A 17,635-nucleotide genomic window follows, 5' to 3' on the forward strand; every position below is an offset into this window, starting at 1 on the left:
ACAGTTTCACCAACCCGATCTCACGGGAATTCATACATTTTTCATAAGGTGGCTTATTCGTACGAATTTGTACGACCACACTCGTACAAATTCATACGATTGTTGCCAAATCATACGTATTTTATGATTTGCACAATTCGTATGAATTTGTACGAATGACCTACACCTAACCCCGCCCCTAAACCTAACCGTCGTATAAAATCATACGAGTGAGGTCGTACAAATTCGTACGAATAAGCCACCTCGTAAAATACGTACGAATTGGTCGTGGGATAGCGTTGGTTTCACGTATACGCGCCAATGTTTTCCAAATGAGTTATGTTTACAGAAATGCTGTATTATGAATGCCAGGCCATACCTGTAGGGAAGTGACAAAATTTTTTGTATATGATGTTGGTTGTAATATTGGTGAAGTAAACCCACACTTTGCTAAAGAAGCATTATCAAACTCTTGAACAGCACAACAGTAACATGTTCTCCACCATTGTTGTGTATGTTTGTTTGCGCTTGCCTTTAAAATCAACACGTACTGCGCACGTCCACATACCCAACACAAACCCGGCGTCAATGTTTTCAAAGATTCTCGTATTAGGTGTTTACACGGAAATGATATCGGTGGCATTTTCGAAAACATTTTTTAAAAATATGTGTTTTCAGTCATCAAAACACCATTGACGTGTAAAAAAACAAAAAACAGGTAAAATGCATAAAAAGTTAAATGTTGTGTTAACTGCCACACATTTTGCTGTATTACATATCAAACTTATTTTATTCTCAGTATAATCGCCTCTTCTTACATTTAAAAGAGATGCTTTTTAATACATCATCTGTTTGATTCAAATCACTTAATTTATGATAGTTTTAAACCATTTGTGTATGTATTATTTATTTATTTATTTATTTACTTATTATGTTTTTGTTTGATGTTTTGGGAAGTCATGACCTAATGGTACGAGAGATTGACTCCTAACCCTAAGCTTGTGGTTTCTAGTCTCGGGCCGGCAATACCACGACTGAGGTGCCCTAAATAAATAGCTGCCCACTGCTATCTCTGTCTGTGTGTGTGTGTGTTTTCACGGCTGTATGTGTGCACTTTGGATGGGTTAAATGCAGAGCATGAATTCTGAGTAAGGGTCAACATATTTGGCTGTATTTCACTTCACTTTTTTGTTTTGTGTTTTCGGGGTGGAAAACAGGCTTCTCCTACAAATAAAACAAGTCGTTTGCAACTTCTTATTTTGCAATTCCAACTTTTTTCTGTCTTGCAATTGTGATTTCATCTCACAATTCGGACTTCTTCTCAGAAACCCATGTTTATATCTCGCAATTCTATGTCCTTATGACACAATTTATATCTTGCAAGAAAACAAAAGTCAGAATTGTGAGATACAATGTTGCAGTTGCCTTTTTATTTGTACCGTTTACCTTATGTATTGATTATGTATTATTTATTTATGAATTACTTTTTATTTTCCATGACAAAGGTTTTAAGTTCCAAATTGAATACATGTGTTTATAATGTACAACATTTAACACCGTCTTGTCTCAGCTCTATTGCACTAGTTTTGCATCTTACAGGTGTTTCACCTCAGAGTGTCTCTTTATGGAGATGGATGACAGCAGAGCTTAATGTGTGCCAGTGGAGCAGATTGTCTGTTGGAAAGGAAAAAGAGAGGATTAAAAATGAGGGCAATCCAGCTATGAAGCAAAAATTAATTTTCAGTCTTGATAAGATACTGGGACCGGGCCAATACAAACAAGCTTCAACATCCAACAGCACAGAACTACTCTTCATTAGTGGTACAGAATCTGACATTTAAAACACACACACATAGATATAATTAGGAGGCAAGAGCTGTGTGGATCATAGTTTTCTTCGGTTACTTCTCTTTTCACAAGAGAAGGTGCCAAATACAGATTCATATTAGTGCACTTCTGTGTGTTTGTGTGGCCTTTGAGAGAAATGTCCTCAAAACAGCCTGTTTCGTGTGTGTACTGATAGACTATGGTAAGAGTTGAGTAACTCCAGCTGTCATGGTCTCTGTTTATAGCACAGCTTTTATGGCAAATTAGGAAGTCACCAAAAGGATAAAAGACTAACTGTTCCAAAACTTTACATTCAGTTAAGTTTTCTTATTTACTCTGGTTTTAAACCAATAACAAATGTTTGCTTCACATCAAAATTACCCAACGGTCCATTTCATAAGATCAGAGCTGGCTTAAGCTATAACTAATTTTTTTGTAAGAAACTTACCACCATTATGAGATTATGACGTCCTCGTAGAACTCATAATTACAGCTCGGAAACTTGGAACTTTCTAAGAGCTCCAACTCTCATTTCGTAATTACAGGAATTCTGACATTACGCGGACGCTCCATTAGTTCCAGTCCTCGAATCTGATTGGTCGAGCAGCATTCCAAGCGTCCAACAGCAATAGGACTTTTCATTGGTTACATCACTCCACCTGCCTGTGTTTGTTCCAGACAGACTTTTAAGCAGGTCTGGAAAGGAAAACAATAACAACGCTGTATGATCGATGCCTGTTCTCCTGTGTTCAGATTCTTGCCTGTGTTTTCGGATTACTCTTCTGTCTTGCTGTTTCAGACTCTGTTTGCCCCTGCCCGGATTATTAAAGGTCCTGTTTTACGTGCTTTTTTGAAGCTTTGATTGTGTTTACAGTGCAATATTGTGCAATATAACATGTGTTCATGTTTCGCGTGTAAAAAAACAGTATTTTTCACAGTATTCACTCATCTGTATACTGCTGTTTTCACTGTCATAAACACGGGCTTATGACTTCCTTGTTCTATAAAGTCCCTCCTTCAGAAATACGTAATGAGTTCTGATTGGGCCAGCGGTTCCTGTGTTGTGATTCGACAGCAGCTGAGCGCACGCTGCCCTCCTGTGAACACGATTGGACTAGTTTTGGACTAGTTTTGAGAAGCAAGTGAGCAGGAGCATGTGCTGGAGATGTACTTATAATCACAGGAGCGTTTCTACTGACGACGAGATGCGCATGAAAATCGCATTCGTTTTTTTTTGCACAGCCCTAACATCTAGTTAACAAAGCTAAACAGCATTGCCCTTTGTGTAGTAAGTTACAGAAACTGTTAAACGCAACAACTTAAATAATAAAATACACTTACCGGTTGTGGTCCATAAACAACGCCTTCTCCAGACGAACTGCTCCATCTTTCAGGAATAATCTTTGTGTGAACCCGGCATTTAACTGATTGAGATTGAGGAAGTTGTCCTCAGCAAGCTGTCCTCTGCAAAATGTGCTGCACATAGTTTTACATGTGGATTATAATTTTCTGGAACCGAGTTAAACATAAATTGTAACCATCTCCAAGTACAGCGTCCCTGGGTTTTGATTTGACTCCGAGATTAATATATAACAGCGTTTCGACGACATGGCGACAAACACAAATGCAGCTCTTCCTCTTCTCCGTCGGAGTTCAACAAGACCACGCCCTCTTTTGGTGAATTCACGTGGGCGGAGGTTAGTCAAAAAACTGTTTTAGTGACATCATTACTGCAGGAACTAGAGGGCTGTAGTCCAAACGGGTCGTTTTTTGTAGACGAATTCTGTTAAATCAAATATCTGGCTTTGCATTGAACTTTGAGCTTTAGAATTTTACAGATATTATTTATACTCTAACAACAACATTACACACTAACTAAAGTTTAAAACATGGGATCATGAAGAAGGGGACCTTTAATGTGTACCTGGATTATCTCTCTGTGCCTTAGCCTGTTGGATTTTGTTCACCGTCAACCGACCCTCGCCTGTTTACTGGAATGCTCTTGTGTTTTGCCCATAGTGCTTCGACCCTGCCTGTCTCACGTCTTGTTTGCTCTAATTTCTTCAAATGATTAATTAAAAACTTTTATTCATTTTAGGAACAAAACAAGATCCTATGAGTGAGTCTTGTTTTTGTTTTGTTCAAAAACACAGAGGGCCCTATTTTAACGACCAAAACGCAAAGTGTAAAGTGCACGGCGCAGATGCACTCAGGGCATGTCCAAATCCACTTTTGCTATATTAACGACGGAAAAACAGTTGATGCACCCAGGGCTCATGGTCTAAAAGGGTTGCCCTTACTTTTGGACAGATATTTTGAAGGTAATTCCACATTAAACATGGCCTCACAAGTGTGATACTAATTTTACGCCAATATTTAAACCAAATTCTTTTATTTAATTTCATATTTGTTATTTTAAGTGACACATCACCCTTGCGAAAGTGTAATGGTTGTGAATCCGCACAGGCCTTTAAGCAGCTATTAGGTCACCAAGGTCCGGACCTAGCACGTAAATTATTTATGTTAAAAAAATCAAATATGGCCTCTGAATGACTAATTGCGATACAGTAACCCCTACAGCATACTGAGTTATAAAACCTTTCTGAATAAAAATCTTAAACCCAAAGCTGGACCCAAATCTGTGTCCACCAAGGCAGCTCCCACAATGCCTTTCAGGTGTTCAAGCTCATGTAAGGCTGTATCAGAGTGTCATAATCTGCAGACCATCTTGAGGCTGTATTTGCTGTTTCCGGATAGAAATTGATGGCTGACTGCAGGGAGATGGAGAAGATCTGGGTGCAGCTGAAGGGGGTTTAGATTACAGCCACATAAATAATCAGCCCACGTTCCCATCAAACTGCACTCTAAAATGGAAGAACTCCCAGATTCTCACAACACACACATTCGACTGCTAGCATGCTTATTATGTGAAGCCAAACCGACAATAGCATGACCACACACACATGAGTCTGATCTCTTTCATTCGCCCTCTCTTTCTCTGTACTGGTGATGAAACCCTTCTTTGCTGTTATCAGCAGTCTTGTGAACGTAGTTGGTTCCTATCCTAGGTTTAATCTGAGCTCAAATCAGCGCCCCCACATTCAAAATAGGCAGGAAAGCCTCTTGTCCCAAATAATTATTCACCTCTACCCACGTTATCTGCCTCTGCCTGCCTGCTTATACTCATTTATTTAAAATGTATATGATGGAATTAGATGATAATTGATGAAGATAGCAGCAGAGGCGTCATGCATCATTTTTTTTTCACAGCTAAATTTGACTGCCAGTGATTACTGTGTATTTTCGTTCATCTGTGACATTTTGATAATAACTCGCTTTGCGTTCCATGAAAGTCCTCAAGCAATACGAAGGTGGGAAGGTGATGACAGAGTCTTCGGTTTAAAGCACATCACTTTTTCCATAGTAAAATACTGTCAGTTTAATATTCAGCAACCGCATGAGTGAACATTTAAAATCAAGGGCACAAATTTTAGCAGATGAATTTTATTGCCGAGCATCTCGCTCTATAAAATCTCTATTGCGACATAAGTTACTTAAGATGTAGGTGAAAGATGTAGATACAGGTGTTGATGTGAGGGAATGTGTGTCAGTGTGGCTGAGGGGCTGTGAGCACACGTTTGCTTGTGATCGTGTGGGTGCAGTGTGCTTGTGTTTCGGCTTTGCCTCTAGATGTATTTGTGTGTCTTTTGCTGGCTCTACGTGTCTGTGTGTGTGTGTGCTCATGAGCTCCACTCCCTCAATTAGAGATGTTGTCAAGTGTGTGAGTCAGAGCTTGTGAAAAACGCCAAGAAACAACTTAACAGTGTCAAAAATGTGACCTAGTACATTGGCATTTATTGTGAGCCTTTTATGGTTGTCATTAAAAAAAAAAAAAAAAAAAAAAAAACAGCAACATCAGAAATGAAAAAAAAAAATAATAATAATAATAAAAAAAATATATATATATATATATATAATTTTTATCAGTGCTACAGCAATTTCAATATACAATGGACAAGTGATATATACATAAAAATAATAATTTGTAAACAATAATTAATGCATCAACTAACAGTGAACAATCATTTATTTATTACAAGCTTTTATCAGTCTTTGTCAGTGTTTGTTAATTAAAAAAAGTTAATGTTAGTTCACAGTGCATCACCTTTACAACTATTGATCTTAATAATAATTAAATAATAATAATAATTAAGATAGCATTAAAATTAAGAATTGTTTTAGGAGTTAGTTCATGTCAAATAATGCAGTTAACTAATATCAACAAATTAAACCTTGGAGTTATTATTTTTAGTTATAGATTTCTGCTAAATTACAAAGTATACTTTGAAAGATACTGATGCACGCATTTGTTCTGTGTTCTTCCATAGCTCAACTCTGCCCTCTATCAGTCAGTGGGAATTATTACGTTATTTAATGTCTTCTGAAGACTCTAACTTTGAGGTAGACTTGGAAGACAAAGAAAAACGAATGCATAACTCTGAACCATAATCCAAACCCATTGATTGAATCAGTAAGGGTTAAGCATATGTGCACATGTTTCACACACATGCAAGCGCCATCAGTGTGTAGAAATGTTAATCTAATGTGATGTGTGTGTGTGTTTGGCACATAACCACAGCAAATGTTCTGTCTCTTTAAGGATGAGGAAGAATGTTGTGGTTTTTGCCAGGGCCTTTAGAGCAGTGCCCCTGCAGTCAGTCACACAGGCACAGTTTTAGGCCAGCTCCCTGTCTCTCCTTTAAAGCTGGCTTCACCCTTTCAGACAGGCGTCCCATGCCCTATGTGCATCAAATCATTTACTTCTCAGGTATTTCTCTCACTAAATAATCAGTAAACCCCCTCACTCACGGGCAAACAGAGCTAGGTCTGGATCCCGTTTCATACGTTTGTTTGTTGCCCCAGGGAGCAGGAGAGAGGGAGGGGTTCACTCTGTGCCTCCCAAGAAGGCCTAACGGTACACACAAACACTTTAGGCTTATAATGTGCCTTGCAAAAAAATCTGTAAGTCTTGCAACAAATAAATTATGGACAACTGTCAGCAGTTCCAGTATCCGGACGTGCCATGGTCCTGACATTGCTGATAAAAGCATTTTCTGAGAGACAGTGGAAACAGAATTCCTAGTTTAGTAAATCAGTCAATTATTTATAGAACTAATAATAATAATATTAAGAGAGAGAAAGGGTGTGTTTATATGCATTATGCACAGTATTTTCCCCCAAATATCTGTGTATGTGGTTGAATATTTACTACTTTATACATATATATATCATGTTTGGGGAAAAATGTACTATATATATATGAATTTTTTTTTTTTTTTTTTTTTTTTTTTTTATCTTAAGACATGGATGCCATTTGAGATGTGATCAGTAGGTGGTTGATGGTTTTCAGTGTGGTAAATTGTACCCTAAGAGTTCTAGAACATAAAAAAAGACATATAGACATATAAAAAAGACATTTGCTTACACCTCACATATAAACAAAATGTAGCTGACTGCACCATTCCATCTTTTCCTTCTCATGTTCTTGGCCTAATCTTGGCTCAACGAACCCCCTGGTGGTGAAGAACCACCGCAGCAAGGTTCACTGAGATGAGGGATCAATAGTGTCCTGCTTTATTGGATCCAGACTTGAGCGTCAGAGCCACAGATGAATGAGTTTTGTAGTCTGGTGAGCGGCTCACGTCGAGTTCAGGCTGTCAGACACGTCTGGTGGGGGTTTAGGGGAACGGAGAGGGGACTCAAAGCACATGCTTGAGAAAAAGAGCATGGCACGGTAAACCTGAGAGTCCTGTCCCGGTTCCCCGGGAACAACACGCTCTCTCACAGGGCCGGCCTGTGGACAAAAATGAGAGGTGACAGAGTATTAATTTCAGTTGCTGCTTTTCTTTAAGGGCCTGCTAAAAGCCTGTTGAATGATGAGTGGTCAGAGGATTTATTGAAGGGAGATGATTTTACATTTTCTTAGACGAGGTGTGTAGTCATATGCCTTGACTTGCTGTTTTCCACCAAGGATTTTTCTTTCTTTCCTTTTTTTTTTCATCCACATGGCTTTATTTCTCCTGGCTAGTCTTAAATCTTAAGATTTATACCCTAGAGTTTCACTGGGGGTTGGTGAATGAAAATTGAACAGATAAAAAATAACTGTGACTTGGTACTAGGTCAAGGTTTAAATTTTGATTTTAGATTAATACAATCTTAATTTGAATGATCCCTACACAAAGTATACTTTTGTTTTTTATGCCAACAATAAGGAATGCATACAGTGCGTGTGACGTAACTTCTGCTCAAATCACTCGTGCATGTGTGCACTTACATCAGCGGACAAAAAAAAAGGTATATATAGCCCTTGAAAAATGAATGATATGCAAGTCTGTGGAAACTATAAAAGACAGTATCGTTGATAACTTCTGGAGAGAAATAATGCAGGCGCTGAACAAGGATGAAATTAGTGCGCATGTGTCGAGCGCGTGTTCATGCATACTATCAAATAAAGTATACTCTGAAAGGTTGTGCATTCAGCTGTATGCAGATGTTAGCGTTTGTGTCAAAACTGCAGTATATATTCGGTCTTCCTACCCAGTGGCATAGTTTTAATAATTTGTTTTGCAAATGGTTCACTTCTTCGAAGTCTGCTGGTGACATCTACTGGTCAGAATGGTCTAAATGATTGACAGCTCAGCTCAAACATGTGTAAAAGCACCTTTTACAAACCAATGGCCAAGTCTTTACTGAAAGTTTAATCTGTTAAATGTAATTAACAAATAATTTTATATAATTTAACATAAAGTGTATGCTTAATATCTGATAATCAGGCCAATATGAGATTAATAACTACAACTCTTGCTCTTATATTATACAAATAAGTTTTTAAAATATCTAACTTACTTAGCAAATCAAACCAAAATATAGACACTGGTTCAGAGAGACTGTCCCTTGTGGCGGACCACTGAAATTGCATTAAAAAACTAGTTTACTGAAATCATCCAACTTCAGGCAGTTTACCACATGCTCTGTAGCACCGATTCGAAATGAATGATTTGCAAATGTTTCGAAGCTTCACGAGGCAGGGTTTCGAAAGCATCTACTGCTAGTTTTTAGGTCTGCATTGGATATGATGCAATAAAACGATCGAAAATTACATGATGTAAATTAGGGCAAGGAACTTCTTTCTTCTGAGATGTTTAGCAAGCTGAACGTAAGAACACAGCACAACCAAGGGCCAAACAGCTCTTAAAATCCCATTCGTGTCAGTGAATTTGCGCGACCAGTAGAAGCAGATTTCTAAAACGAACGAGTCCTATTCATGAGCTGCATGGTTCTTTGAATGAATGAGTTGTCCAAAAATGTGCATTACCAGTTTGAATTGATCTGAAAAGCTATACTGTATAATTCACAGCCTTAAAGAGAGAATTTCTTCTGAGCATAATGAACATTATTTAGTAACTAAAATCCCTAGATGGCATGTAAGGATGTGATCTACTATGCAATTTAGTTGTCTCACTTCATAGCCGGCAATTATTTCTTCGCACTCTGTAAGTCTGACTTCTGTCTGAAAGCAAACCCTGGGGTCTGAATAAACCAGATGTATGGTATTTCTGAGAGGTCATCTATTGCTTCGTTTGGATGGAGCTAACAGCCGTGATGATTGGTGTCTCATAAGAAATTCAGCACTTGTAAAGTTTTACCTTTATAAACTCTCTCTTATAAACCAAACACAGCGGTTTAATTTCCCTTCTGTAAATTCTAATGACATGCCTGAGTGGTCTGCTGTTTGCATAAAGACACATTTCCAGATCCGGTTTCACCTGTCTGTGAAACTCGTATTAAAAACCATGAATCTAGAGCATTCACACTTAACACATGAAATCCATGCGAGGCCGGAAAAAACAGACAGCCTTCTCCAGGTGTTCATAACTGTCCTCTAGTTTCATGAGGGCTAAGGGAATAGATATATATGAGATTACGAGTCACGTTATTTTGCAGAGCGTCTTCCGTTCTCCTGTGCTGACATTACTGGCGTTTAAGTACGAATGAGTCTGATTGTGCTTCAGTTTAGTAAAGCCCTTGGGTCTATCCTGTTGCGTGTGGGCCTTGACGGGGTTAGCGTGAAGAGTTGCCCTGCCTTCACTGGTGCCGGCATCTCATTTACGCGTCCCCCCTGAGAACATAGAGAGATGTGGAAAATGAGATATCTTCATCTCTGCTGCTCTCTTGCTCCTCCAGTTAAATAAATAAGACATTACACTGGAGGATCCAGGCCTTCATTACTACATACTCGATGTAATCAGACGCGTCTGTATGTTTCTGCATATTCCTAAATAGCCAGATATTAGGTCCCAGGAGGCGGAGCTGGACCTTTGAGATAAATCTCTAACGCTATAACACCAGCCACGGGGGCTGATCATAGATGGGATGCAGGAATTCGGCTCGTGAGATGCTAGATCCCATGAGAGACAGTTACATTTTTAACCGTTTCATGGAGACTGATATGGTTCAGATCTTCCCTTTCCTTGAGTGCAGTTCTGATCCCTCTAACCTTTGATGGCTAAAACACCATTCAGTCCTGAAACATTATAAATGTGTATTGAAACACAATCGTGAAACCTAGTGATGCAGAAAATATGTGACCCTGGAGCACTAAAGCAGTCTTAAGTCACTGGGGTATATTTTTAGAAATAGGCAAAAAAGCATTGTATGGGTCAAAATTATCGACTGTTCACTTTATGCCAAAAAATCATTAAGATATTAAGTAAAGGTGTAAAGATGTAAATATATCAAAACTTATTTTTTTATATGCATTGTTTAGAATTAATTTGGACAACTTCAAAGGTGCTTTTGTTATTCAGTGTTTAGATTGCTTTGCTTTTCAAATAGTTGTATCTCGGCCAAATATTACATTTGAAAGACAATATTACAAAACATACATCAATGGAAAGCTTATTTATTCAGCTTTCAGGAGATGTATACATCTCAATTTCGAAGAGAAAAAAATGACTCCAGGGTCACATATGAACTCATGTGAATACGATTCTTAAACAACAGTTTGGGTCTAGTTTCACTCTTGTTAGTCAGCTTGTGTTTATCAAGACTGGACATACACTTGTAAAAATAAGTGTTTCAAAGGGGGTTTTTGCAATGATACCATAGAAGAGCCATTGTGGTTTCCTCATAGAACCTTTCAGGGAAAAGTTCTTAAAATAAACCCCCTTTTTTTCTCTGTGTGAAGGAAATTTTAATAATCTCAAGAAATGTGTACTTAATGTAAAGAAGCTTTTGTCTTATGGAAAGGTTCCATGGATGTTAAAGGTTCTTCTAAAATAAAATAACTTTTATTTTCAAGAATAGATCGCTGCAGGTGGAAACTGTTTTTTTTTTTCCATGCATGAAAATATATATATATATATATATATATATATATATATATATATATATATATATATATATATTTGTTTTTTTATTCCTTTTACACTGGTCTGTCTAGATCTCTTAGTTCACTCCTAAACTTTATTACAGTAAAAACTTTAAAGCAACAAGACAATGGAGAGAAAAAAAAAAAACAACAACAACAACCACTTTCTGAGAACGAACACTAGCATAGCGTTGGCCATGTTTATTGTTGCTCACTTCTGTCTGAAGGCATTCGGATGGAAGTGCGTCATCCAGCCAGTGATGTGTTCTCAGTCCCGGCATCTGTAACAATTCCTGGAGCTCCTCGGGCAGGACACACTCAGAAATAAAAGAAATAATAATATATATAAAAGAGGGTAGAAAATAAAACTGTTCTATGTTGGTTATGAATGTAAGAATTTAACATTTTACATGTTGTAGATGACATTCAGCCACTGAAGTAGTGACGCTTGCCTTTAGATATGTTTCCCTTCTGGGTAAGGTGGCAATTTCCTGCTATTGTTCAAAAGTATGTGATCTTACGGAAACGTGGCGTGCTATTCCAAATACTGTTTCAGAGTTCACTCAGGTTTACCTAAATCAGCAAGGTAAATTTAGGCTTATGGGAAACAAATTTCTTTGCTTTGGTCACATTTATCAGTACAGTTTAGGGACTATATGAGCTCAACTTATTTGTTTGATAAAAATCCATTAGCAAAGACGTATAATTATTTTGCAAGATATTGTAACACTTTTTATTGCTGCACCCTGCATGTTGCACATTTTCTATTGTGTAATAATTGATTACATTAGCACATAGATTACAATAGCTACCAAATTGCAATCACAAGCAACTCACATATTAAGCATGTTTGTTGTTCACACAGTGCATATGTAAGTGTCATCAAGCCTCTTAATCAGTTGTTTTAAAAACGCTCAAACCTAATTTGAGAACCAGTTCAGATCAATGAGAGAGTCTTTATCAAGTGTTTGCTTCGTCACTGATGTTCATGCATCAGCGGTTTCCCGACTGTAAAGATCTCTGCTGGAGGAAATGGAGTTAGTGAAGTGAACAGGGTCAACCTAACAGGAAAGAGACGCTCAGGGGGGACGCGTGCATGTGACAGGAGCCCACTGGGCGCGTTCATCCAATCGAGCAGGCATCCTCAAATCAAAATACAATAAAAATAAAAAGACAATAAAATGCATATATAAACTTTTTTCATTTATTTTTTTTATTTTATTTTTTTGCGCTGTTTAGTTGTGTTGTGCAATGTGCATACATTTTCGAAATAAACAAACACGTGAATGAATGAACGAAGTTGTCAAACTTTCGAATTGTCTTTTGAATGTTTGCCTGTATCTGCAGGAATTATTCGGATGTTTTCCAGTATTCTTGACGCTTCCCCCTTTCTTTCGTTCTCTTTTATAGTGCTGTGCTTATTCCGTTATTTGACGGTTCAGTGGATGTTCAGGGTGAGCTCGTGCTCTCTCATTGGCTCTCTCCATCTCTCTTTCCCCATTCATACATCCCTCCTCTCCTCCTCTCACGCCTCCTCCACACAACTCACACATATCCATGACAATCACTTTCTCATAGACGGGACTAATTATTTAAGACTGGGAAAGAGTTCAGAAATATCCAGTGACAGACACGAGACAGGTGAGTATTGTGTGTTTGAGGTTCAGCGATGCAAAACTTGAGCATGTCTTCTTTCTGATTTTAGCTTGACCAGAAAGTTTTCGTCGCTCTCTGCAATCCTCGTTTCGTTTCCGGGATAAAAACTCATGCACGTGGAACTACTTTTCACGGGCGAATGATTTGAGTTCCTTGTCCACTTTGGTATGTCGCTTCGTTGCCGGTTTGCAGCGTGTTGACAGTCGAGAGAGACGCTGTTTGACGGATAACACGAACACGCTTCGGGTGAAACACTAGACGCTCTCGGTCCTCTTCGGAGGAGAGGCGATGCAGTTACTTAACAGTCCTGTTGAACCTCCAGTCACTTAATTGGCCACAGATGCGGAATTCTATGCTCTTTTACCGTTTAGAAATTGGATGCATTTGGGAAAGTTTATGAGGCGAGCCCAGCTCTCGCCCGAGGTCTGACGCTGCGAATATAAATCGAGCGAATTATAAGACTCCTGATTTATCCATCACGGTCAGTATGTTCAGGTATCGACATGGCAACATCTCATCCCCATCGCAAAGGCAGACAACTGACGAAATGCCTTTTAATTTCCTTTATTACCATGTTGCACTTACGCATGCGTCCGACGTAATGTGAAGCGTGCAAACAAGTAAACAACTATTTAGCTTGAAACTTTATGCACAGAATTATTTAAAATAAGTTCTCATTAGTTATATGCAGTTACAACCCAAGCTGAATTGCAATTTTAAGTGGAACCAAACTGACAACCTACATGCATAAAGGCAATACACCTTTAAATCATTTTAAATTTAATTAGCGGTGAAGAAAGTCGTCTTGACACTAAAAACTTAAATAAATTATTTCAACAAGTGAGTGAAGCAAGAATTATTTTATAGCTACATAATGATGCATGAATAATGAATGTTTTCACAGCGATTGTTCTGGAGAGTAAATTGCTTGAAAAAAAGCCATTTGGTGTTTTACTGTGTTAAATAATAATACTACTACTACTAATAATAATAATAATAATAATAATAATTATTATTATTATTATTATTATTATAATAAAAGTACCTTGGATAAACTAGTTTCTTTATTAGCCTACATCTGGGTGCAGATAACTAGCTGTTCTGATAAATCCTTATTTAAATGATTAGCCTATAAAGAAGGGTAAATAAACTCTGTGCACATCAGGACGGTTTGCGAGAAATAAAGTTGTGAAGTGGCAGTGTTTTGATATGGCCATCAGTTATTTTCATAGTGCTGCTGAACTGCTGTGGAATGTTAAATAATGCTCGTGCCAGTCTGCTCTGTAATTGCACGCCGAAGGAAAGGCGAAAGACACCGTCCCCGAGCTGCCCTTTCACCCGAGACTTTGCAAGCTTCACTTATTAAAACGAAAAGTGTTTCAACATGTGGCTGCCCCGAACCTGGAGGGGGCTGGGCCTATACACTTCACAAATTGACTTATCTCAGATAGCCTTATCATATAAACACATTCAAGAACGAAAGATGAAGAAATGGAAAGAGAAACGCAAAACATGTGTATAACTGTATTATGTACATATTTTAAATATGAAAAGCAAAATAATACTAAAACAAATAAATTTATTGTTATTATTATTATACTGTACTGCCACCTTTAGTTAAAATACTGCATGAAACGGAGGTCTGTGGGTGCAGTCAATAAAAAAAAAAATAACCCCGGTTTTTAAATCTCTCTGGAGGGATGAAAAGTATAGGCTACACTTCTTAAAGGAATAAATGCAGCTCTGTCCATTCGTGCTGCTCGTATAAGCTCATGCACCAGGTCTGACCTCTCTGTTTAGATTACTGGATGTGGTTTAATTGGAAACCAACGTTCCCATTTTATTCACAAGAACTGCTGCGCGCTTTACAATTTCTCTGCAGGTAAACACAGAGAATGCAGGTAAACCCGCTTCTCTTTTTTTCTTAGGAAGCAATCACTGTAGGGCACGAGGAAATGCATTTCGTAGAATCTGATAGGGAAATCAATTTTGAGAAGTACTGGCATGGCGAAAGGAAACAAGCTATATTGACGGAGGAGAATCCGCGTAATTCGGAGAAATAAATAAATAAAATGGTTCTGTGCTGATTTGTGAGAGATGGGAATTAATGAATGGCTAAGAGATAATCGATGAATTCGTTTGCTCTTTAAAATGTTCGGAATTTAGCAGATAAAACCTGAAATAAAACTAATTTTTAGAGCTTAATTTGGGACAGTTGTCTTGAGGCGGGGGCCGTAAAGTCAGAATTAAGAAACAATTCGGTTAAATGAGCTTTTTATTTATTTATTTATTTTATTGAAATTATTATTATTATTATTATTATTATTATTTTTATTATTATTATAGGCCTAATTATTTGGTTGGTGTTTTATTTGTATTTATTTATTTTTATTTATTTTTTTTATTATTAATTTCTGTGCACTGGGTACACTCCAGCTTCCTCTAAGGTGACCTGTGGATTTGTGTTTTTAAAGGGGCCGTGAAGTGAACATCACACATTTCCGGGCTCTCTGTCCAATGAAAATGTTTCAGACCGTCCCCGACACGTCGTCTTACGTCAAGGTAAGACAGCATCGTCACTACGTGCAGGTAATGTCGGAGGAAACAGAGTGGAACTTCTAAATGGCCTTTTTTCCTCTTCCCAGCTGATGACTGATGTAAATGGCTTGTTCAAACGCGGTTTTCCGGATTCACCTCTCGCCATATTTGACTTCAAATGGGTGGTAGCCTACAGAATGAAGACCATTTAGTTTGACTAATGATTTAATTGGTTTACAACACATCTGGGAGAGTGTACACTTTCTGTCTAGCTTAGTCTTAAATTTGATCTGGCCATTGAACGAATGGACAGGCCATCTCTGACCTTCACAAATGGTACTTATTTCACATTATTGTATTCGACGTGGAGCTTCTCTCTCTCTCTTTCTCTCTCTTGACATGGTATTAAAGAATGTAAACATTGCAAATGGCAGACATCTGTTTTAGCATGAACTAAGTTCGACCAACCATGCATAGGGAAGTTTCCAGAACTCAAACTGTTTAAGGAATCTCTCCAGATGGATATATGTAAGCCCACACTGATTATGCCACTTCTACTGATCGCTCACTTTATATAGTCTACTTCTTTATGAAAGATATGTTGTACTATCACTGTTCGTTCTTCTAGAAGGTGAAAGGTACATTGGCATATTTGGATGGTTATTTATGGCGGAGTGCCACAGCAATAACTTTAATGTATCAAAAGGCTTAGTGCAGAGCGCACAGACAGAGCCATGAAAATGAAGTATTGTGCCTGCTAAAGTCATTCATTATATCTTTACAATCAGCATACTTTCCAGAGCCGAGTTGTTATGTTATGGAGACTTATTGCCCCCTGCATAAGGGAGCTTTTCATGCAGACGCTATAGTTTGTGTTCCTCCACAGAGGGGCTGCGTTTCACAGTCCCACGAACAGTCCTCGATTTGTTTCGAGACATTAGCAGCGCAGGAATGTTGAGGGAAAACCTTCTCTTTGAAATCCAGCTTACTCTCCACAGACTGAATAATAAATAGTGCGCTGCGTGGCAGTGGAGCTGGCCACGTCTAAACAACAATAAAATGGAGCAAAGAAGTCTCTGGGAATATGTTTGGTGTCCCATCTTATGATTTTTTATTTTTTTATTTTAATATTATTTATTTATACTTATTTTTAAACACTCTTGGTGTGTGTCTGTATATGTGTAATGCAACCAAACCCTAGTTTTTGTTTTGGTCAAATGTGACAAATATTTAACGAATATGTTCCAGAAATGTTTTCGCAAGTATGTGCCCCTCCCCCTCTTTAATTCGCGCTGCAGATAAACGGTCATATTTGGGTTGTGTTGCTGGCGGGCAGAATTTGAGCGGGAAAGGGGGTTTACCTCAGCTCCTCAAGAAAGGCCAGTTTGAGAGGAATATTCAACTTCATTCAGGCGAAGCCACGGGTTAGGTTTTTGTTTGGTCAAGGCCGGGCGAGACTGGGGCTTTCCAATAAAAATAAATCTCTAATTAATTATGGCCCGGAGCAGGAGGCCAGACGATTTTCGATGTTCGTATCATTCTTCGCGCGTGAGAGGAAAAGGGCGGGTGACGGTCTTGAGAAACCTGAGAACCAGGATGCCCAGGACAGCGACGCTCTAATATTTTTCGCAAAACTATAGATAGATAGATAGATAGATAGATAGATAGATAGATAGATAGATAGATAGATAGATAGATAGATAGGGTCTATAAAATTGGTATATACTTGTAGCCCATTAAGTAGCCTTAATTGTATGATCGAAAGTCCATTTACCATGTTGTTCCCACATCGTTTTCCCCCTTCTTTCTTCCTTTTGAAGTTGAGGAAGCCTCTGGTCTCTCTCTGGGTTAGTCTTACTCCAGCACTTCAGGGTTTTTCCAGTAGCGTTAGGCCACTGGCTTCCCACAGGTCGTGGTTGGGAGAAATGCCTGGCTGTCAAGCTCCAGCGTCGAGCCAGATGTTCTGTGGCTCACTACATAAACCAACATGCATCTGTTTATTGGCCTTCCAAAATGTTTGTTACCGCTGGACTCGTAATGACCTGGGCAAGTTCCACGCGGGAAAAGAGGCTGATTTTTCTACATTTAATGAAGATGTTTGCTCCATAAATAAAACTTTTTTTTTCCTTTTTTTTTCTGGACAAGTTATCATTACATCTTGAGAGTTGAGAGCGCACTGTATGTGAAAACAGCTTTGGTTTAGAT

General features: G+C 38.3%; 1 protein-coding gene across 4 annotated transcripts in view; it reads left to right on the forward strand.

The window, feature by feature from the left end:
• The first annotated feature begins 12,745 nt into the window (after positions 1-12,745).
• LOC113118700 (Friend leukemia integration 1 transcription factor-like) overlaps positions 12,746-17,635 on the forward strand; it is a 29,882-nt gene continuing 24,992 nt past the window's right edge. The window contains exons 1-2 of one of the 4 annotated variants that reach the window (XM_026288079.1): positions 12,746-12,877; positions 15,367-15,481. In XM_026288079.1, the coding sequence (XP_026143864.1) occupies positions 15,410-15,481 (72 nt within the window). In that variant the 5' untranslated portion in view covers positions 12,746-12,877; positions 15,367-15,409. The remainder of the gene's footprint in view (positions 12,878-15,366; positions 15,482-17,635) is intronic. The other 3 variants (XM_026288074.1, XM_026288076.1, XM_026288073.1) reach the window with 3 other exon arrangements.

The sequence above is a fragment of the Carassius auratus genome, chromosome 18 (genome assembly GCF_003368295.1).
Source record: "Carassius auratus strain Wakin chromosome 18, ASM336829v1, whole genome shotgun sequence".
Lineage (NCBI taxonomy): Eukaryota > Metazoa > Chordata > Actinopteri > Cypriniformes > Cyprinidae > Carassius > Carassius auratus.